This window comes from Scheffersomyces amazonensis, assembly GCF_036850825.1.
Source record: "Scheffersomyces amazonensis strain UFMG-HMD-26.3 chromosome Unknown RJT21scaffold_2, whole genome shotgun sequence".
In the NCBI taxonomy this organism is placed as follows: Eukaryota; Fungi; Ascomycota; class Pichiomycetes; order Serinales; family Debaryomycetaceae; genus Scheffersomyces; species Scheffersomyces amazonensis.
The window spans coordinates 607961-631220 of record NW_027042742.1 but is presented as its reverse complement, the minus strand read 5'-3'; the positions used below and the strand labels follow the sequence as shown (position 1 = coordinate 631220).

The 23260-nt window shown below is 30.6% G+C and overlaps 7 protein-coding genes and 1 non-coding gene across 8 annotated transcripts; all 8 read right to left on the bottom strand. All coding sequences in view use genetic code 12, as the record gives it.

The window, feature by feature from the left end:
• Positions 1–155: 155 nt before the first annotated feature.
• Positions 156–4646, bottom strand: UGT51C1 (Ugt51c1p; the record flags this gene model as incomplete). Its single annotated transcript, XM_064885313.1, has 2 exons — positions 156–2878; positions 3050–4646. 2 exons carry the CDS (start codon positions 4644–4646, stop codon positions 156–158), a joined length of 4320 nt encoding a protein of 1439 aa, XP_064739241.1.
• Positions 4647–6034: 1388 nt separating this feature from the next.
• On the bottom strand, positions 6035–8414 carry MDL1 (ATP-binding cassette permease). Its single transcript, XM_064881070.1, has one exon. The coding sequence runs from the start codon at positions 8348–8350 to the stop codon at positions 6176–6178; it is 2175 nt and encodes a 724-aa protein (XP_064739240.1). The 5' UTR covers positions 8351–8414; the 3' UTR covers positions 6035–6175.
• On the bottom strand, positions 8415–9658 carry RJT21DRAFT_118541 (uncharacterized protein). Its single transcript, XM_064881069.1, has one exon. It carries the CDS (start codon positions 9610–9612, stop codon positions 8536–8538), a length of 1077 nt encoding a protein of 358 aa, XP_064739239.1. The 5' UTR covers positions 9613–9658; the 3' UTR covers positions 8415–8535.
• A 72-nt stretch (positions 9659–9730) lies between these two features.
• On the bottom strand, positions 9731–10775 carry RJT21DRAFT_20075 (uncharacterized protein). The gene has a single exon (XM_064883685.1). It carries the CDS (start codon positions 10677–10679, stop codon positions 9804–9806), a length of 876 nt encoding a protein of 291 aa, XP_064739238.1. The 5' UTR covers positions 10680–10775; the 3' UTR covers positions 9731–9803.
• Positions 10776–10871: 96 nt separating this feature from the next.
• On the bottom strand, positions 10872–13862 carry RJT21DRAFT_112448 (uncharacterized protein; the record flags this gene model as incomplete). The annotated part of the gene is made up of 1 exon (XM_064880085.1): positions 10872–13862. The coding sequence occupies one exon, from the start codon at positions 13860–13862 to the stop codon at positions 10872–10874; it is 2991 nt and encodes a 996-aa protein (XP_064739237.1).
• Positions 13863–15083: 1221 nt separating this feature from the next.
• RJT21DRAFT_t37 lies at positions 15084–15157 on the bottom strand. The gene has a single exon. It is a non-coding gene; the product is annotated as a tRNA-Val (tRNA).
• Positions 15158–16149: 992 nt separating this feature from the next.
• KAR4 (Kar4p) lies at positions 16150–17349 on the bottom strand (the record flags this gene model as incomplete). Its single annotated transcript, XM_064880084.1, has 1 exon — positions 16150–17349. The coding sequence occupies one exon, from the start codon at positions 17347–17349 to the stop codon at positions 16150–16152; it is 1200 nt and encodes a 399-aa protein (XP_064739236.1).
• A 1683-nt stretch (positions 17350–19032) lies between these two features.
• GEF2 (Gef2p) lies at positions 19033–22681 on the bottom strand. Its single transcript, XM_064881068.1, has one exon. It carries the CDS (start codon positions 22547–22549, stop codon positions 19529–19531), a length of 3021 nt encoding a protein of 1006 aa, XP_064739235.1. The 5' UTR covers positions 22550–22681; the 3' UTR covers positions 19033–19528.
• Positions 22682–23260: the final 579 nt, after the last annotated feature.

The window sequence follows — 23260 nt, the reverse complement described above, 5'->3', positions numbered from 1 at the left end:
AGCTGCAAAATTTACTACATCAAGTAATATAATTAACAATACAACATCATATATATATATATTATACAAGCTTCGTGACAACATTAGTAGAATAAATAAGTAATTAGGAAATAGGAAATACATATAGAATAATTAATAGTTAATAAATTAATATTTTATGCTCCGAGACTCGGAGTAGGTATACGGTTATCAACCTCATCAATGGTATTATCAGCAATTGTAAAATCTGCCTCTTCTGAGGTAACATCATCAATCTCATCATCTTCATCATCTTCTTCATCTTCTTCATCTTCATCATCTTCATCATCGTCTGCCTCATCTTCATATTCTTCATCGTCATAGTCAGTTGCCATTGGAGTCTGTAAACCGGACGATCTGAAATCAGGATGATGTAATTTGTACATCTCATTATATTGTTGTTTAGCTGTAATTAAACTTCTGGCGTATTCCATTTCTGAATATATAACTTCAATAGCACTCAAGACTCCATTTTCCGTTTGAATTTTTTCACTCAACCTCTTACATTTCTCAATCATATTTAAATCAGATACAGCATTATCTAGAGCCTTTGCTAATGATCGAGAGTTTAATTTCTTCAAGGATATTCCTACACCCAATTCTTCAACTCTAGAAGCATAGAAAAATTGATCACCAAAGAATGGTTTAATAATTGTAGGTACTCCCCACCTTAAAGTGGCCCCAGTAGTTCCTGATCCACCATGATGAACAGCCGCATCAATTCTAGGAAACAACCAATCATGTGGTATGGCTCCGGAATTATAAACTTCAGGAGGTAATTCAATTTCTGGCTCATCTTTATTCGTAGATAACCTATCAGACCAACCTTTATTTAAAATACATCGAACATCCGCATTCAAGACCGCTTCCACAACAGCTTTAGTTAAACTCTTTGCATCTTTTACTACAATTGATCCAAACCCAATATACACAATCTTTTTACCAGATTCATTGGCATCAGCCATAAAATTTAATAATGCTTCAGGTGGGTCATACTGTTCTGCAGCTCCTTCATCTAAAAACCAATAACCAGTTACTTTGACCCAATCAGAGAAATCAACACTGGGAGGGAAAATGCTAGGAGATACATTATACAAAAATGGAATTTTTGTCTGTTGCATACGCATAAGATTAGTTCTGGGTAAATCCAACTCTTTTACTCTCCACTTATTAATCTGAGAAGAGATTCCTTTCCAGAATACAGTTTCAAACATGACATGGGTTAAGTAATTATAAGATCCTCCTTTCTTTTGATCAGGAACAATAAAAGCATGAGGATAAGCTCTTGTTCTAGTCCATGGCATAGTAAAGGCTCTCATATATGGAATTCCTAAAGCTTCAGCAATATGAACTCCACCCATAGCTGATGGACTCTCAATTAATATATCTGCCCCTTGACATGCTTCCCAACTAGAAGATAATAATTCAGTGATCCAACTTCTAAACTTAGCACTGGCTTCTCTCAAGAATGACACAGACATAGAACCATGAGTGACCATTAAAGACATCAATTCTCCAGGATCACCGGCAATTTCTTTAAAATCCATACCATGCTTTCTAATCCAAGGTTCAAATTCCTTATGTGTTGCAATAGTCACTACATGTCCCTCATTTATGAGACCCTTTCCTAATGCAATGTAAGGTTGTACATCACCTCTTGAACCAATAGTCAAGAAAGTAAACTTATATGAAGTAGATGGTTTAATTTCAATTTTAATAAATGGCGAATCTTCCAATATAAGAGGTATATCCAAACCAGAAGCAGCATTGATTCGATCTTCAAACATTTTAAGTCGAGCATTATCAATTTTAGAGTAAGCTATTTTCTTATTGGCATCAATAACTCTCTGTTCAACTGGACTAGTAATTCCATCATTTGATGAAAGTCTCACTCTATTCAATTCAAGATCATAATTATTTCCCCATTGAATAGGTGTTGGTGACCACACTTCATCTTCATGAAATGCTTCCAATTGTTTAAGCATAACTTCTTCACAATCATCTCTAGGTTTTTGGGAACTGAATTCTAAGAAAAGCTTTTGGCGACCCTTAATCATAATGACTAAACCATAATATGTTAATTTGGCACTCTTCTCTTTGTAACAAGTTTCTATATCAGTCAAAGGTAAAATCATCTTAGTTGATACTCCTGGTAATAAACTTCTAAAACAAATTTCTGTTTGACCAATATATAACTTACCATATACAGGTAAGGTACGAATTAAATGACAATAATAGGTAGCAATTAACTTCTTTTCTGAATTTAATGAAAAATGTTTAATGAAATGCTCTTGAGATTCTTGTCTAATGCTAGAGTCCTTAACATAATTAGAATCATTTTCAGATATCTTTATAAAATGACCTATAGGTGCAGTCCATTTACTACCAACATTGGAGATTACTTTAATACTCTTACCAATAGAATTCTTCAAAATCTTATTTTGCATACTGTTAGAACTTTTCTTCTTGTATTTGGAAGGATCAGTCAAATTCAATGGTCCAGGAAATGAAATATCACTCAGACTATCAGAAATTTGACTTCTAGCTCTATACATTGATTCAGCATCATCAAAATTAATGTGACTTGTTTCAAAACTCATTTGAAGATTCTTCAATCCTTTAAATGATAAAGGACGTGGCATATTAACCCGATTGGATGTATGTGAATCAGTAAATGGAAATGTAACATCATCAAATAATGAAGTTGCAATACTAGAAATTGTACTTTGATGACTATCAGATGATTTTCTAGAACTAAATATTTTTGTAGGGTTAGTTATAGTCCTACCAATCTTCTTTAATCTAGAATCAGAACGATCTAATGGAGTACTTTCAAATTTATCTTCAGATAATGGTATTACTTCATTACATGGACTTGTAATATGAGAATTTACCGATAAAATCTGATCTACAATTGATGATGAAGTTGGTCCATGAGATATTGTAGTAAAAGTTCCCGATGGGAATGAGCTTGAAGAATTTCTTTCAATAATCTTCTTTGCCTTATCAACAAGAGTAGTTGCTTGTGAACTTAATGAAGCTGCATCATCAATATCATATGAATCACGTTCTTGTGTCTTATAATCATTTATTACTTTAGAAATGGCTTCAAATGCTTCATTACCTTCATGGAAAAACATGAAATATAAGCTTTCTAAATTAACACTTTCAACTGAATTCTTTCTCTTCTTTAATGATGATTTCTTAGCTTTCACATCATTACGAAGATAATTTAATGAAAGACTTATAGGTTGTTCACTATCATCATCTCCTGGTTCAAATAATTCATTTCTTCCATAATTCATTACATTTTCAATAGGAATTTTAATCAATACTTCATTATTTTCATTAGAATTGTTCAATTGAAATATTTGTTTGGTCAAATTATTACACCACTGTCTTGCTGAATATAAGTTATCACAACAAAATCTATAGGATTTCTTTTCAGTAACCAATTTAAACCATACTCCTTCAGTTAAACCTTCTACATTTTCTTCTATTCCTTCACGAGCTAAAACACTTTGAATATCATCTTCACTTAATATAGTATCTCCCGAGTTATTAGTTCCTGCTCCAATTTTTGGAGTACTATATCCTGATCCCATAGTATCAGCTCGACTTCTAGTACCTGGAGATTTTATATTTTCAATCTTCTCTTTATCAATAATTTCGGCCCTTATACAAGTTCTTAAATCAATTACTAAACTTGGAAAATATAAATCAGTTGATGAACTATAAATACTTAATGTTTCTGATCTAAGAATAGCCCAAAACTTATGAGTAATTATTGTTGTAAAAACTGATTCTACATATTTAGCAGATTTTAAACCCAAGGAACCTGATTGAACAATGTTTTGCGAGTCATCAATACCAATATCTGAGGTATACATTACCTTCTTAGGTAGGAAAGCAAAAAAGAAGATACATTGTTTAGTGAGATATAAATGGCCCTGTAATAAAACATCCTTAATAAGCCAAGTATTGAAATGACCATGAAAATAATCATCATCATTTAATTCAAATACATTTTGAAGTTTTTCAGCTATATCTAAACATAACTTATCCTTTCTCGCCTTAAAGATTTCATCTTGAACATTTGGAATATCCTGTCCATCTTTTAACTTAAGTAGAAATCCTTCCTTTATTAAATGTGGATTTAGATTATCCAAGAATGACTGTTGTAAAGTAGTTCGTTTTATTTTTGGTTGTGGTTCATGAACTGGGGGTAATTCTAAGGGTTTTCCAGCAGCTTGTCTGTCGGGATTAAATGGATGTAGAGTATACTTCGTGTCATCATCATAACTTTCACTCTCAGATGGTTCTATTTCAGTGGATTCGCTCACTTCATTTGGTTTCGAGGGTGATGGATCATTTGCATTAACGTTTAAATAACGAATAGGAGTTCCATTAAAATAACTATCATCATCCTCTGTAGCATCAGTATCGAAATCTTCAACGTATATTTCCTCATCTTCATCATCCTCATCTTCTATATCTGCATCTTCATCACTGTTATATATTCCATATTCACTTTCGTTTATTGGTTTAGGAACCTTATCAACAAGATTTTCATCATCTTTCTCATTATTATTCTTTAACTTGGCCAATAAACCAATACCTGAACACATTGAAGTGGTAGTAAGAAGATCAACAAAGTAATTTTGAGGTGTCAGTTGAGCTATAGGATCTGCAATATCTGCTTCGCTCGGATCTCGATTCATTTTTGAAGGCCTTTGGTCACCATCTGTTGAAGTTTCATCTTCATCATCTGTTGGTAGAGCATTCAAAAATGAGAGGGTAGATTGTAAAGGAGGAATTATCGAAGCAGTTAGCTTCTTATACAATGACTGACGTGGACTGGTGGTTCCTGAGCCTTGATGACGGTGATGGTGATGATGATTATGATGATAATTCTTCAGAGCTTTTAAATGTTTAGACACTTCTTCATGGATATCCGGTGGACTTCCTGGAGACAGGTCCAGCTTTATTCCTAATTTACTTGAAAATTGAGATTTTATATTATTAACTATAGTATCATGGTATTCTTTAGTTTTGTTGTGTAACATTTCTACTGCATCTTTTGGTGTAGACGCTAGTTGTCCTATCTCCAGACGAATAGTCCTAGGAGAATGACTTATTGAGGAGCCAGCAGTTAATTGGTCACTATCCATATCTCTTTCATCAGCTCTTTTAATCGTTAAATTATTCAAACGAGCATCAATAGGTCGAGGAGATTGCATTGTTCAGTTATTTAGTAAATGGGACTTTAAGATGCACTAAATTTCACAGTCTTAGTAGCAGCCAAAACAAAGTAAACTCTCACACTTAGAGCAACCAAATAAAATTATCTTGGCAAATTATTCACTAATATTTAAGTATGTTAGTTACTATGGTGGCTAAGCTCATTTCCATACCTTCTTTAGTCGTATATATATATTTATAAATAGAGAATATTTTATATACATATATTAATTACATACATCAAGACGCACTGCATACATACAAAATAGATAAAATTTCAAGCGCATTTTCTGTAGCCGTAAATTTCTCTGCGCGGTCGGTGAATGAGAGTCCGGAATGATCTAGAATATTTTTGAAAATATGGACACGATTGATCCTGATCCATAAGGTTAACCTTAGCTTTATTATTCAGTGGCGTGATCCTGTTAGTTGCTGTGTAAAATATATTGTGATAATTTAATTTGAAATTGTGTGATGGGATTGTTGCTATCTCCGTTGCTAGAGAAATGAAAAATGCAGGTACTGCACTGGAGAGCCTAGTGCCACCAAAAAGTAAAGGTTAAACAAAAAGTGATGATAAGGCTGGAGTCGGTTTGCATGTGAAATTTCAGGAAGCAATCCACCCTAAATTTAATTGTTGAATTATAGTCATGATTTAACTCGTATATGTAAATAATACAATGGAATAGTAATTCCTTTAGGTTGTATATTTAATTTATTATTTTATTATTTTATTATTTATTATTAAGTATAGCAATAGTTTTTAGTCAGTCATTGCCTAATCAGGCATTCGTCTCATTTTTTACTGCAAAAATAAAATATATTTATATATTTATCTAAATCTATATTCACAGTTGCTTGAGATTCTATTTACAAGTCTATTTAATTAATTAAGGTTTAGTTATAATTTAATTATTTATACGGCATTTGTATCATTATTTTTAAGTAAATTATTCAATTGACTATTAGGATTATCATACAAATCATTGAAATTACCATCTTCAACAATTTCACCATGTTTATTTAAAACAATAATTCTATCACTATTCTTAATGGTAGATAATCTATGAGCAATTGAAATAATAGTCATTTCCTCTTTACTATTTAATGCTTTTAAATTCTTTAGAACAATTTCTTCACTTATAGAATCTAATGCAGATGTAGCTTCATCTAATATTAAAACACGAGGATTTCGTATCAAAGTTCTAGCTAATGATAATCTTTGCTTTTGACCACCACTCAATTGAGTACTATTTAAAGATCCAAGATTCGTTTCTAACCCATCCGGTAAGTTAGTAACAAACTCATAAGAATTACTTAATTTCAATGCATAGTAGATATCTTCTTCACTAGCATCAGATTGTCCAAATAAAATATTCTCTCTTATTGTCCCATTAAATAATAAGGACTCTTGAGGAACATACCCTAATTTAGTTCTATAATGATTCAAGTTCAAATCTTTTATATTACGACCATTTACTACTACTTCACCATTACCTGGATCATAAAATCTTAATAATAATTGAGAAATTGTTGACTTACCACTTCCAGAAGGTCCAACAATACATACATTTGATCCTCTTTCGATTTTTAAATTCAATCCATTGAAAATTGGTGTATTTAATCTAGATGGATATTTAAAATTAATATTTTTGAATTCAATATCTCCTTCAATTGAATCAATTTTATCACCAACATGAATTGGTATGTTTGTTTTATAATCCATTAATTCAAAAATTCTTTCTGATGCTCCTAATCCTTTCATTAATTCTGAATAGAAATTTCCAAGTCCAAATACTGAACTTCCTGTATAAATAGCATACATCATAAAACTTGATAAATCTCCTGCAGTTAAATCTCCACTAACAATTAATTGATTACCAATTACTAATAACCCAATAATTGTAGTATTTCCTAAAAATCCATTAATACCATAATAAATACCAGATAATTTCCCCTCTCTTAATCCATTATCAAATATTTTCTTTACTTCATCATTATATTGATGAATCATTAACTTTTGTTGTGAAAAACTTTGAATAGTTTTAATTCCATTTAATTTCTCTTCAGTGACTTTTGTCATATCACCTAAATTTTCTTGAATTAATTTTGATAAACTTTTAATTTTGCGACCATAAAATAAGGACAGTAAAATTAATGGAGGAAATACTAATCCCATACATAAAGTTAATTGCCATGATACATAACACATCATAGATAAACCAACCATACCACTAATAAGAGATCGAATACCATCACTAATATTCCCACTCAATGTTTTAGATATGATCTGTGCATCATTAGATATACGAGAAATCAAATCTCCTGTTTTCATACCACTTCCATTTGGTCCAACATCAAAAAAGTAAGCATCTTGTGCTAAAATCTTCAGAAACATTCGTGATCTTATTCTGGCAACTAATCTTTCACCTACTGATCTTAATAAATAAGTTCTTCCAAAGTTTGCAATGGCACCAAAAGTAAATAATAATCCTAAGGCAGTATAAAATTGAGGTGGACTCAATCCTAATATTAGTTCGGATGAGTCTGAATCTTCTTTGTTGTCGTTTTCTTTTTCTTGCTCTTTCTCTTTGTCGTCTTCGTTGCTTGCCAAGAGCTTGACTTGTCCAGCATCTATGATCTTACCAATAAATAATGGTAAGGTCATGGAAGTAGCTGAAGTTATGACCAAACAAAGCAAAGCAAATGCTAAAAATTTATATTCAGGTTTGGCTAGTAGGAGTAATTTTATTATATCCTTTCCCATAGTCTTTGGTTTAGCATCTTCAGATGAAGATGTTTTACTATCTTCAGATGAGGTAGAAGTGGAACTAGAACTGGAAGTAGAAGTAGAAGTGGACGTAGAAGTAGACGTGGAATTGTATCTTTGATGTGGACGTATTAACCATTGATTCCTAGTAAGGGTATTATCCAAAGACTTCAATAAAGATACAGAATTCTTCACTTGTGCACTTGATCTCGATAATGATGTAATAGTTCGGAGAACACTCGGAGATACAATTGAACGTCCAAGTGCTCTTCGACCTACCACCAAAGGTAGGACTAACCCCAATCTACTAAGGCGTATCATCAACCACCAACTATATTACTAAAATCTAATTATAAGTGGTCTAATATATACTTTAACTTGAGTAGCTTACATTAGGTCAACAAAAATTACAAACTTCGATTTCGAAGTATTGACAATTATATGCCGGGCACAAAAATTAAACTCGGTATTAGCTATACTATATACCATATTATATATATGCGGCTTTATATCACCAAAGTAAATCTATTAACCTTAGCTAATGCCTTTAATTTGTTCATATCATCATCATTAATATTATTTCCTCTTAGTTCTAACCTGAAATCCTTATCCTTTATGTCATTAAATGTCGTTTCTTGAATATAATCCAAATGAGGATTATTATTTAATTGTAAATTAATTAATTTAGGTAAATGAATTGATAAATTTAAATCATTAGCTAAAATTACAATAATATTATCATTTAATTTTAAAACTTCTAATGATGAAGGTAAATTTATTATAAATCCATTAGTAATTTTAGTTATTAAATTTTGACTCATATTTAATATCTTTAAATTAGGAGGAAATTTAAAAGACATTGATAAAATATCTTCAATATCATCATGAACATTTTGTAATACATTATTTGATAAATCTAAATATATTAAATTTTCAAAACTTATTAATAATCTACTCCATAAATCAAAATAAAATGATCCTATATCACTTGCCTTAATAGTTAAATTTATTAATTTTTTATTTAAATATGGGTTAGATGCCATATCAAGTAATATTTGAATAACACTTGATGATATTGAAGTAGGATTTTCTACCCATTGTAAATTACAATCAATTACTACATCAAATTTTTGGAAATTATTCTCAAAGTATATAACTAATGGATCTATATTAGCTAATTCTATAGTTCCTTTCTTTTTCCTTTTGAATAATCCATGTAATTGTTGTAAATCTTGTATAAATGTATGATAATCATCAGATTTACGAGTGAATCGCACTGTAATATTCTGGGGAATACATCTTTGAAATATAGCACTTCTTCGTCTTTGAAGCAGAAGAATTAATTCAAAATCCTTTATGATAACTTGTCGATCTACAATAGTTATCTTATCTCGAGAATTATAATTCGTTAAAGATAATCTAGATGAAAATAGTGCAACATACATTAAATCTATTATCTTATCATCATCCGACCCGATCAAATCTATCATGACATTGATAACATCTTCCAAATCTTGAGGACTTAGACTCTGAAATACTTGAATAAGTAATTCGGGTGGTAAATCTATTAGTGATGATACCATTGAATTATCTTCCTTCCCTTCTATACCTATTTAAACTTAATATATAGTTAATCTTACTATATAATTATTATTGTAGTTATCATTATCAGATTAGTATTTTTCTCTTGTGAGCATTCTCCACAGTTTTACTTAATTTACTCATACATTCATTATCTATATATATAGTGGTTATACAAACATTTATTCTTTTATTAATCTATGGCATCTAAATCCATGTCCATATCAATATTCATTTCTTTGTCCAATTCTGAATCTGTATCCATAGTCATAGTCATATCACTATCTCTCGTAAACATCCTAGTATTATTAAAATTATTGTTAATCTGCTCATCGGAAAGATAAGTTTTCTCCATATCAGTATCGGGATCAAATTTAATATTATCCCAATATGTATACTTTATATCTTTAATATCCAAATTATCTTCGACTGAATTAGCTATTTCTATTCTTTGACGTCTTCGAGCTTGTCTCTTTTTCAATTCTATCATATCTAAGTTATTTTCATTTAACAATATTGTAAAATAATCATCAATTGTAAGCTTACCTTCTCTAATAAGTCGAATAATTTTTTCATAACTCGAGAATTTCGGTATTTTTGAATTATTTTGTTGATTAAATTTCTTAATAAATTTATTAAATAATTTAACACACCATTTTTGAAAAACATAAACAATTAAGAATTTAAAGTTATACCACTTTATTACCTTTAAATGTGAATTAATATATTGTTTATAATTTTCATATAATTTATTCAGAAAATATTGATTTAAACTACTTATGTTATCATCTTCTTCTAACTCTTTAAGAAATTGAAATGATTGAATTTTATTACTGACAATATATTTATTTTCACTAATAAAAGTATCATCTTCAACTAATTCTGGTATTTCTGCATCATCAGTAGGTTTATGATTATTATTATTATCTTTCAATGATAAATCATCGAATAAATTATCGAGCTTGATTCTCTTATTTCCATGAAAACTAGTTAATAAGTCTTCGTCTTCTTCACCATACTCAGACGCAGACTCTTCCGATGATCTTTGATGTTTTCTACTTATATGCATATATCCCCATACTATTTAATCGGTTATAAATAATCTTTATTAAAGGATTGCATTGCTAATTTGTATTATTTCGTTAGTGTTCTAGATATTTCTACAGAATTAGTGAGTGCGCACGCCCCCATGCCTAAAGAAGGAAGGAATTTTTGCAATCGCAAAATAAAAATATGTATGTGTATTTATTAAAGACAAGTTTTAAACTGAATCAATAGCTGGTGATGCAATTACTGACTCTATGTTTTGAAGTACAACCAATTTACCATCCAGTGTTAAAGATTCACTAGCAATAGTTTCTCCACTAGCAACTTCATCACTTCCTGAATCTCCATTAGAAGTTGTATCTTCTTCTGCTTCAGGTTCAATATCTATTTCACCTTCTGTCTCAAGTTCGGCTTCTGCTTCTGCTTGTGCTTGTGCTTCCGCTTCCGCTTCTGCGTCATTTGCTGTTATATTTCTATGATCTACAGAGCCTCTAATTTCTTCTTCTAGCTCATCCTCTTCTGAAATTGAAGAACTTGTAGAAGCATTTCTCACAGAATTAACTTGATGTATAGAATTTGATGTAGACAGGGCATTATCAATACCACTATTCGTTAAGGCGATTGGAGTAGAAGGAACTATCAAGAACTGTGAGCATAATTGATCATAAAATCCTTTAAGTTCCTTCAAATCTTTGATAGTTAATGAATCAAAATCAACATTATGATATTTAAATAATGTATTACTTGATAAATCAGAGATCGATGGATGAGTGGAATGCAGAAGTTGATGCTGTTGTTGCTGCGGTTGCTGTTGCTGTTGTTGTTGATGCGATTGTTGATCAAATACACTTGAGGAAGTACCAGATGGCATCATAAACTTCTGAGATTGTTGACTAATGTTATTGAAAAATTTGTCCATTATCTGTAAACTTGTCCCTCTACTTCTAGAATCACTTCTTTTAGAGGGAGTTGTTGCGTTATTTGAAGAAATAGACTCCAAATTTTCATTATCTAAGGAATGCAACGAACTATTGGAAATATTCTTATTAATGTTATTAGTTACGACTTGAGTAGGTATCACTACATTTGATTGTGGTTGCGGTTGCGGTTGTGTTTGAAAAGATACCGAACCAGTGGATGAACTGGAAGCAATCAGTTGATTTTGTGGGGGTGGATTATTCAATTTTGTCATAAATTCAGAAACTCCATTAGTTAATTTAGCTGTAATTGAATTCCTCTTACTATGTACACCATTAATAATGGTGGAAGCAGATCCTCCTCCATTTAAAGCAGTTTCCAATGATGAAGACCTTGTTCTGGAATGGTGGGGTGAAATCTTATTGATTAATAATGTTGATCTTCTTTGAGGACTAGTCGATTCCAAACCTGAATTAAGAAACTCATCTGATTGGGGAAGCGGTCCAAAGAAGTCAGGGGGTTGAGAATGAGAGAACTGCAGAACCAGTACTGAAGAACTAAATCTACCCAATATATTTTTCATCATGTTGAAACCACTATTTAAATCTAAAGAATCAGTTTGACTTGATGATTCTGTAGTACTGGTATCCATTAAACTTGGAAAATTTTCTTTAAGTAATTGGTTGGAAGGTTTTAAAGTATTCATAATAGAACTGTTTGATCTCGTTCTTGTTTCAGAAATTTTATTGGATATAGTATTAAGAATGGAGGAAGATCTCGATCTACTTTGAGTTTGTGTTTGAGTTTGGGTTTGATTATGTTCCGATTCAGATGATGATAACTGCAGAAGTGCTGATGCTGTTACTGAATGTGTATTTGTTGACGTTGCAGTTTGTCCTTCATTCAGTTTCTGTTGTTGAATTTCTTCTTTTAATTTCCCATCAGGAAATTGAAAATGGGTTAATAATTCTTCGTCTACTAATTTTGATATGGGTGTTGTAAGTAATTTATTAGTAGTTGATTCAAGATTTGAAGGTATTGATTGATCCAATGATGCATTATGAGACATTAATTCATTAACGGTTATATTTGATAAGAAGACAATTATGGCTTCAAAATTAGTTAAATAATAATTTAATTCACCACTATTAAGATAAGTTTCTGATAAATAATTAATTAATTCTTTATCATCAGCAAAGAATTCATCAGATGATGAATCATGAGAAGAATCTTCATTATTATTATCAACTCCAGTGGTATTAATATTTAAAAATTCAAATAAATTACCTTGTTTAAAATATTTATTTTGAGTTTTATCTGTTAAAGGATTATAAGATGATGAAGAATATAAATTTAAAGGATAAATTTCAATTTTATAAGGATCTATCAAATTTAAAAAATTTTTAATGAACATAAAATTTAAAAATAAATCTTTAGTATTTAATTTATAAATTATGAAATAAATTAAAGTTGGTAATAATATATCATTATTAATTTGACTATTTTTAAATTGTCCACTCTTAACAAATATTTTAATTAATAATTTATGAATGGATACAATGCTAGATAATTTTGAATATGGTGTTAAATTTTTACAATTTAAATCATTAAAAAGTTTTTGAATTACGATAAGATCAACCTTAGTAATTGAATTTATAAATTTAATTAATTTTTCATTATTTTCTGTATCATCACCACTATTTTGGCTCTCTATAAAATGACTGAAAGGTAATTTTAAGGCTTTTAAATTAGCTAATTTCTCAGTTAAGAATTCTTGATAAATTATATCCTTTTGATCAAATCTAAATATTTTATCATATAATTTTATATCATCATTATTAATAGAATTAAATAAATTTAACTGAGCAGATTCTAAACTTTCAAAAATGATTAAAAACTTATAATAATTAAATATTCTTAATTGTAATAAAGCATCTGGATCAGATCTTTTTAATAATTTTATTGAAGAAGAACTATAGTTGGCTATGGCAAGAAGGTAATCAAACTTTTTAGGATTACTATTAAAATAATTAGAACTAGCGATCAACAGTTTCTTAGTAGAATTTGATTGAGTAAATATATTGACGATTAATGATTTCAAATCTCGATAAAAGTATTGAAATAAATCAGATAACTCATCTATTGTGAGGGGAGACTGATATCTTGGTTCTTTTAAATATTTTAGGAAAAGTTGATTTAATGTTGTAATTTGTGGATGTAAATCGGAAGCTGATCTTACTTCCTCCAGTAGAGATCCGGCAAGTAAGTATGGAACCGGAGTATCCATGCTTAAATGACTCTATATTTTTAGGATATTATAATGGAGTAAAATTAACGAATGCTTGGAGCTTGCGACTTGCGACTTTAGATTTGTATAGATCAGAGTTTAGGCCATACAAATAAGGAATAAATTAACTTGTAGGTTGATTTTATGCTGAAGTCTTCCGAACGTGTTGGTTACACTAATTTAAAATGTACCCAAAAAAAGGGATGCTATTTAGTATGTACAGGATACCCGAGTTAAGTATAAAGATAACCAGATGGGCCGTAAGTATCACCAGAAAAAATGGTGATTAACTATCAGTATTAGTCTTGATCGAATAAATGTATTAATATACTAAGGAGTGATATTAGTAGTTAATATCAGAAGAAGAAATAGAAGAAACAGAATATAAATTTGAATAAATATTTTACTCATCCATCATCTACAGGCTAGATAAATAATATGGGCTCCCCGGCAATTTTTATTGTGGAATTACCTTTGAGAAGAAAATACTACGCTACTTCAGGCCCATCATCTCTCTATGCAGAACTAATCTATTTATTGAATAATTAAGTTATAACTACTGCGGATAGGTGGGCTGTGGTATTCAGGTACCTTGTTTTATTCTTAGATCATAGGGCTTATTGACGTGTTTGACTTAGTGTATGTAGGCGCGACTAAGCCTAGACTTTTTATCTATGTTCTGATAACCCTCGCTAGACGAGCCAGGACCCCTCAAGATATGCACTATTACCTTACATTAACCTTAAAATAATAAATGAAATTGCTACACGTAGCCTACATAAGGAATAGCTGTCAAAAAAATATCCTGAGCATTACCTTACACTCCACTTACATAACTTCAATGTAGACCACGCTAAAACTATATCTTTATCGTGCATCCGGTAATGTTTTAAAATTCAACAATTTTTTTTTTCGCAAGCGTTTCAAAATCTCTCAGCCTAGAAGCGTAATATTGGCGGTAGCAATCATTCTTATAACACGTAGAGTTTAGTCCCTGATCTGATTATTAAAAAGGATTCTTATTGTTTGTATTATTTATTAAAGTGAGTTGAAGGGATGATATGTTTTCTTTTCATTGTATTCCAGTTGCTCTGAGGAGAACGAGTAATTGGTATGTTGGTCTTCAAAATTATTGATATCTTCTACTACTTGATTTATGATTTAAGATGTAATTACGCTCAATAATAAAAAAAGTAAAAAAAAAAAAAAACAAAGATCAAATGATTCTGCCCAGGATCGAACTGGGGACGTTCTGCGTGTTAAGCAGATGCCATAACCAACTAGACCACAGAACCTTTTGATATGTTACCAACAGGTTTTTCTCTTTCACGAAAATTTGATTTGTATCACGTGATTTTCATAGTTAAATAAGCCGGAATTACCCTCGTATTTAAATTCCGAGGAGTAAATTCGGACATATTTGCAATTTTATTAATTCATAATTGACCATCAATTTTCATAGAAAGCATACAACTTAGTTCAAATATTAAAAAATACAACTAATGCATGTTTTTAGTTAAATAATTTTCAATTTTAATCTAGTAGTTCGTGGATAGTAATAAGATTCTATTATCTATTTTCAAATTTCGTTAAATATTTTGCCAATTGTAAAATAAACTCTAAACAGATTAGCGAGATGGTACTACAAAATTATTTAGCATTATTAATAATATAAATTATCCATACAGCGTATTAACTATCTGTACTTCCTGTAATTTTTATGATTAGATCCCATCGTCCTGAGTTATTAATCTTACCTGTCAAACATCACATTGAGTACCAGCAAAAATTTACCCGGCGCATCTAACAAAAATTTATAAGAGAAATGAAAATTTTTTAAAATATTCTAACAAATACTTCACTAATAAATACAACCAATGAATTATTAATTTCAAACCTCTGTTATAATGAGTATGTGCAATATATCAACTTGCTGTTGAATGCTATATTCATTACGTTTGTGATTTTGATTGTTATGATGATAACCTTTACTCAGCTCACTCAGAGCTTCTAGCGATGCTGATAAACTACCTTTTCCAACATTCATCAATTTATCTGATTTAACATTTAATCACAAACGTATTGAAAATTGTTTCATATGCTTACCTCTTATTTATTAAGAAATTATACTAACAATTACTCTTCTACAGGATAATTAAATCTTTTGTATTGTTTTCTTGCTATATCAATCTTTTATGACTTGATTATAAGTAATTGAGAAATTCTACATGTCAATAATTATGGATTGCCACTTCTGTATATTTATATATTTCTCTATAATAGTAAATTAGCCATTCTTTGATGCAATAACTGGACTTTTAGGTCTGAGCTCTTCAATTTCTTCAGTTTGAGGAACTAAGAAGTGAGCATTACTATAAACATTACCATTTCCTTGTGTAGAATTCATTGAATTTCCAGAAGATGAAGCCTTGTAATGAACAAAAGACTTAGAATATAACTCTTCTTTGTATTGCTTTGGATTAAAATTATTAATCATAACATCAGGACTCATTATAATCCATCCTGGTCTCAATTTCACAGGAGTGTCATATCCTGTCTTAGATGGAATAATATGTAATCTTCTATTCGAATTTGAGAAATTTTCTGCAACTCTATATAAAGCATCGGGTACAGCATTCTTCTTTCCATTAGTGGTAGTTGATTCAATTTGTAAATCCGTATCGACATTGCAGTGAATTAAATGATTATCTGTGGCTCTTCTAACTGTACCAGTAATACACATCCAACAATGCCATTGTTGTCTTTCAAACAAAAGAATTGATTCATCAACACTTTCTCCTGGAAAATAGGGCGAATCCTTATCAATTGGTAAGAAAATTAACTCTTCAGATCTTCTAAACTTTTTATTGAAATTATCATTATTCAATAAGTTAGTCAATTCTTGAATCTTTTGAGTTGTTGCCCAAATAAATAAGAATCCAGGCTTGGAACATAACTTATGGAAGGGAATATTATTCAATATAGGTAAGATAAATTGATTCTCTACCAAAGCTCCAATCATAATTACATCAAACTTAATTCCATAGACTTCAATCCAATGGTATAAGGTAGGAATGATTTTCTCAGTGGGGATCCTTACTCCATATGGTTTAACTGCATGTTTGATCATTTGACTTCGTTTCAATTGATGAAGTTTACTTAGCTTTGGATAACCTTCAAAGGGATTATTTACATTTCTGATGTATTTGATAGATGAATCATTTCTTACTCGTGCATCATTATGTAACACATGATTACAAAAATCCATCTCATTCACTTCTTGAGTCTTACTTTTACCCGTATCGTTAACTGAATTAGAGGATATTGAAGTATTAGAAGAAGATGAAGAAGGCCCAGAGCGTAAATCAGTAGATGAATAAGACACAGAACTTCCTATTTTTGAGTCACTCATACTCCTTTTGGTGACCCTATCAGTTTGATTACTTCTTGTTCCATACTTATTGTATGTATACTTATTTGGTAACATGGCAAAGATGATTTGAAAATAATTTACTTCTAAGTCTTAGTACACTTTTCAAATTGCCTATAATCAAATTATCCTTCTACAGGTGGTATTTTATACGTTGTGTGTTAACCTTGCCACATCCTTAATCCGCCTAATAGTGTTTCAATCCTTGATCTATATACAGGAAGCCAAAATTACCTCTCAAATTGGTTGCAAATTTTTGTTGCGAGTGTTTCAAATTGGTGGTACACAAAAAGAATTCTGCTACAAAGTTGTTTTATAAGTACTAGCATTAAAAGTTTGCTGTTTGGGAATAGGCTGGGTTGAAACATAAATGGAACTGTCTCTGTCCTTTAAATCTGAAAATACCTCTACCAATGTTACGTCAGCTGCAAGAATCCTGAATAATTTATCTTATTCGTCTCAGTTGGTTGTGCCAAATATTAATTTCCATCCTCGATTTATAAGATGCAACGATCTCATAACAAGCATATTGGCTATGGTATGTTTTAGATGATTATTTTATACATAGTGTAATTTCCATACTAATCTAAACATTTTAATCTGTTTCAGAAATGTCATTATTTAAATGATTCATTCAAAATAATTCACGAGGATCAGTTCATTATAGACCAAAAGGTTGATAAATTAGTTACAGTATTAAGTGAAATTAAAAGGGAGTTCACTAAAAGAGAAGATGATAAAATTATTATAGAGGCAATTTATTGTAAATTCTATGAAAATCTTTCTCAAATAAATTGTGGAAATGCTTCCTTTAGAGTTGTTTTCAATGATCAATTATTTTTATATAAAATTTTAGTGAAATTCCTTGCAACTCGGAAAATTATAGATTTCTCTCCCGATTTCTTACAACATATATCAACGTGTTGTTATAGACTATGCTTTTACATTTCCCATTTTGATATCTTGATTTTGAGAAAACTTTATATAAACATAAGGTTATTTTTAGATAATTTTCTAAATGCTGCAGATAAATTCCCATTGCTAATCTCATTTTGGTTAAATAAATCATTTCATGGAATATTAGAAAGTGGTCAATTTGAAACAAACCTGCAAGATAGTGCTTCTGTTATAATAAAATATTCAACAGTCCCTATATATAACTTGGTATTCTCTTACCTTTATAACTTAGAAAAATATGATATTTTGTATATTCTTGAGAAATTAATTGCCATTTACAGGAAAGACCGTTTAGTTGAGCAGTGGTTTCTAAAGAATTCAGAAGCGTTATTCAATGATTTATTAAGAATACCTAGGAGGCATCTCACACAAACTAAAAAGATTAACCAATTTTTAAAGTCGGTTTCTAATTTCTATTTTATATTAACTACTTCACCTTATGGCTTGCTGGATGAATTGTTGCAAAGATTTGTTTTGTGGATAAAGACTACTATAGACGCTCAAAATGATTCTAGAGTTCCTTTAACACCCCTGATTTTATTTCGGTCTCTAGTTCAATTAGCATCGTTTGAGAACCTGAAGAAATACTTTCTTAGAATTATCTCCATAGAATCTATTTGGTCATATATATTAGGATTGAAGGGAAATGCGGAATATTTTGAAGTGATTCCATTTTACAATAGTTTAAATAGCTTGTTTGAAACCAATAGAGAGGTGTTAGTATCACTTCTAACTAATTCAATAGAAAATTGCAACACATTAGTATCTATTGATGAATTAAGAGTTCAGTGTTATCAGATATTACATGGTCAAGAAGACTACTTACTTGAGAAATTATTGGATAGGACAAAAGAGCTTCATCTTATAACAAATTATGTGTTAGATAAAACGAATGACTTGGTTAAGAAATTGTTAGACGGGTTAACATCTTTCTTTATGAATAACCCAAGAGAGAATGATTACATTTTAAGAATTCATCATCACGCTTTGCTACTGATTGACTTGTGGCAAAATAATCAATACAGATTCATATTAATGGGTCTATGCCAGTCTTATTTTCATTTTCATTTAATAACATCAAGTAAAGAATATAAACAAAAATCAGAAGAATCCTTTTCACAGGAGAGATATGAATTAATTAGTGTCAAACATACCGACTGGGAACAACCGTTCCCCAATCTCAAGTCTGGACAACAAAATTTAATTCTTTTCCAAAAGCTTCTATCTGATACATATTGTTATACGAAACTTAGGTCCGTACTCCAATGGAAAGAAGAATCTAAATCTTCTCTTCACGTCGACAATAATCTATAAGTACCTTTTTATGTAGCACTCCATAATAGTTTCCTCCCTTTAATAAAACAATGACTCTAGTACCAATCCTATCAAAAATCAAATGTGCAAAACTTAACACACTATCATGATGTATAAAAATAGGAGAAAAATCTATAAATTTGATGAAATTGATGAGTTCTATAAACAATTCTGCAATGTCCCCAGTTGGAATTTCATTTATCGATCTATAATTGAAGTAATCAATTTCATTCAAACTAGCAGACATATGATTCAAAATATCTGAATTGTGTCTTTCATGGAATTCAATGGCTTCTTTCTGGTATGACTTGGTATAACCCAGTTCTGATGCTACTTTACAATAGATTTCGTCAATAATATTGTACTTACAAGCAAATTCTTGTACTCTATCCAAACATAATTCTAGCTCGGAAAAGTATATTAATCCAACACAAACTTTATCTCTAATTAGAGGTAAGCATCCATCCAATAATGATTTATCGGCTAACAATTTTAGTTTGGATTCTAAAATCGCGGTTGCAACGTAAGGGGAGTCGGAAATATCGATATACAACTTATCATTATCTTCTTCAGCCACCAAATCTTGAACTATACTTAAGTGTTTTGGTTGCTTAGAAGAGTTAGTTACTTCTTCGTTAAAAGTTTCCAGAACATTAACTAAATCACCAGCAGTAACAAATGGATCAATAGCTTCATTTTCTGATGACATGAAGGGATAATCATTCTTAATCAATAATGCTTCATATAATGAATGTTTCTCGAATAATCCACCACTCCAATTAGCAACTGCTATTGCAATTGAAATTGGGAGGACATATGTATAAGAACTTGTCAATTCAAAAAGAATAGTAACTAAAGTAATATTCATTCTTGTTACTCCAGCCATAAATGCTCCTGCACTTATCATAGAATAAATCCCAGCATCCACACACCGATCCTTTTCAGGTGAGCAAATATACTTCATAATAGATCCTGCATTAGATTCTGACAAGTCAGTTATACTTAAATTATATTTGAAGTTCAAATACTGAATAAAGAGAGCAAACACTCTTCCATATAAAGCACCTGCCACCATTGAAGGTACATATATACCACATGGTAATTTCAAACCGAATGTTACAAATGTCAAAATAACTTTGACAATGAATGCAAAAATTAAGGATTGTAATTCCTTTAAATATTGAGGATGCGTTGTAGGACATAAAGTCGTATCTAATTCCGAGGCACATGATGTGGCCAAGTCTAATACCAACTCTGATGAAGCTTGTTTTGTATATCTATTCCAAAAAGTAACTAATCCTGTTAATAAGGAGATACAAAATACTTCCACTAATGGATGATTTTTAATATACTTCAATTGTCTAAATTTGGTTGGCCACCATCCCACAAACTTTACAAACAATGCGCCAAAAATACCACCTGCCATTCCTAATCCAATGAAAAACAACAACTCTATAGGATTCCAATCAGAAGTATATTGTAATTCAAACAATACTGTCTTTCCTGTCCCATATGGATTAAGAAATTTCAAAAATAAAGTTGAAATTATTGCGCAAAAGAATATTTGAAATAATTGATGAGAAGGAAGATAATGATTAATTTCTTCCAAAATGAATAATACACCACCTAATGGTGATCCAAATGCAAGAGCTACTCCAGCAGAAGCACTAGCAGAAAGAATTTGTTTCTTTAAAAGTTCATTATTATTAATAAAGGGGAAGAATCTAGTAGCTATATTTCCTACTGCAGTTGCTAAATGAACATATGGTCCTTCTTTACCTAATGCCATTCCAGAAGCTATTGCAAGGATCAAAGTGATTGTTTTTGTGATTAATGTATAAGTTCCTAAAAATCGTCTTATAACAAACCCAGATAAAATAGTCTTAACTTCTGGAACACCAGAACCGTAAGCTGTATACATTACTCGAGGACCAATTTGTGATGTTGAAGAAGGTTTATCATCTCCATCCTCATCATTATCTTCATTCGAAGAAATAGCAGTTCCACCTACTATTTTAGTAGTTAAAGTAATTACACAAGCCAAATGTGCAAGTAAAATAGTTAATATTACATATATCCAAAAATCAAATCTTAATTTACTGTAGAATGGTATATCTTGAAAGAAAGCTGACCATGAGAGCCAATCTTCACATTGATCTTGATTTGTTTTAAAAACATAACCTGATTTAAAGACATTTCTTGATAATGGCTTCCCCACACAACATGATACTTGACTTGCAAACCAATTAGATTTACAATAACCATGTTTAAAACCAACCAAAAGAATTTCAATCTTATCGATTGTATATGCAATTAACGAGAAGATAAAACCAATAATTACAATTAGAACCCATTTACCTAATGTGAAATATGCTTTATAATAAAATGGTAAATTAATAATTTTATCTTTAGTTTCCAGAAACCATTGATTATGTTGTAATTCAAAATTAAATTTATTAGTAATAATAAATGCCCTTGCCCAATCAATTGTTGTAAAATCATTATAGTAATCTCTTAATAAATAGATTACATTTGGACCGATACTTAATAATCTAGATGACATTGTGCCATTTGTTCTTGAAGAATGTAAAGAAATTTCTTCATTTATATTACTTTGAGTATGATCTAAAACAATAAGACTATTATTATGTGGAACCGGTGATAAATAAGTCGATGTCAGACGTGCAAGTATAGGAGATCTAATATCGATTTTTCCAAGAGATTTGATTTTATGAAGGGTCATGGATGGATCTGACGGATGAGCTTGAACCAATGGTGTACTTGGGACTGTCTTGACTGTTGGAGCTGTTATTGATGGAATATTCGAAGAAGATCGAGCATGGTGTCTTGGAATATTATGAGAACTCTCAAGATTTAATGACGGAATGGGATGCCGATGAGCATTATTAGAATTTGAAAGGATGCTTGGCAGATCCAGCTGAGATTGAGGGTCGGCTGGTTTAGCAAATGGTGACCCTTTACTCATGGAGTTTAGATCTGCAATGGATTGATACTATGAAATTCAAAATGCAAAATTAATAAGAAAAATATTAAACAAATAAAGCATACGATATACAGTTAACGGAGTCAACAATTTACTTATGTCACTTAATCGGTACGGGATTGTAATATAAATCTTACTATAAATACCAAGAAATACGACCTTAAATTTTGTTTTGATCTATGATGCAATCAACGACTGCATGCAGGAGATTACCATTCGGTAGTGATACTGATTATTGACGAAGACAAAATTGTGCTTAAAAGGGTTAAAATTCGATAACAAATGTTAAAATATTTATTCTAAAAAGGAAATTATATTGTAGAACAATATATATATTTGCAATCGTAATGGTTTATGTCGGAAATTGGTTAAAGTTTTAGTTGCAAATTTCTTTATGAGAGAGTTGCACGTGATCGGATATATCCTCCGGTCGGGAATTGAAGGAAATAAAAAAGTTACATGTGGGGCAGAAGGAAGCCAGCCGAAGGAAAAAATAAGCCCAGGATAGGCTGTAAAATCTGGGGTAGCTAACGAGACAACCAATTTACGAATGTCAATTTTAGGCTATATTAAATTCTAACCATAATGATTGGTTGAACATGGACTCCGACCGGAGTATACATATTGACAGATAATCCGAAATGATAATAAGATAACTAAATCGATCGTCGAAGGAAAAACACTCAAAAAATA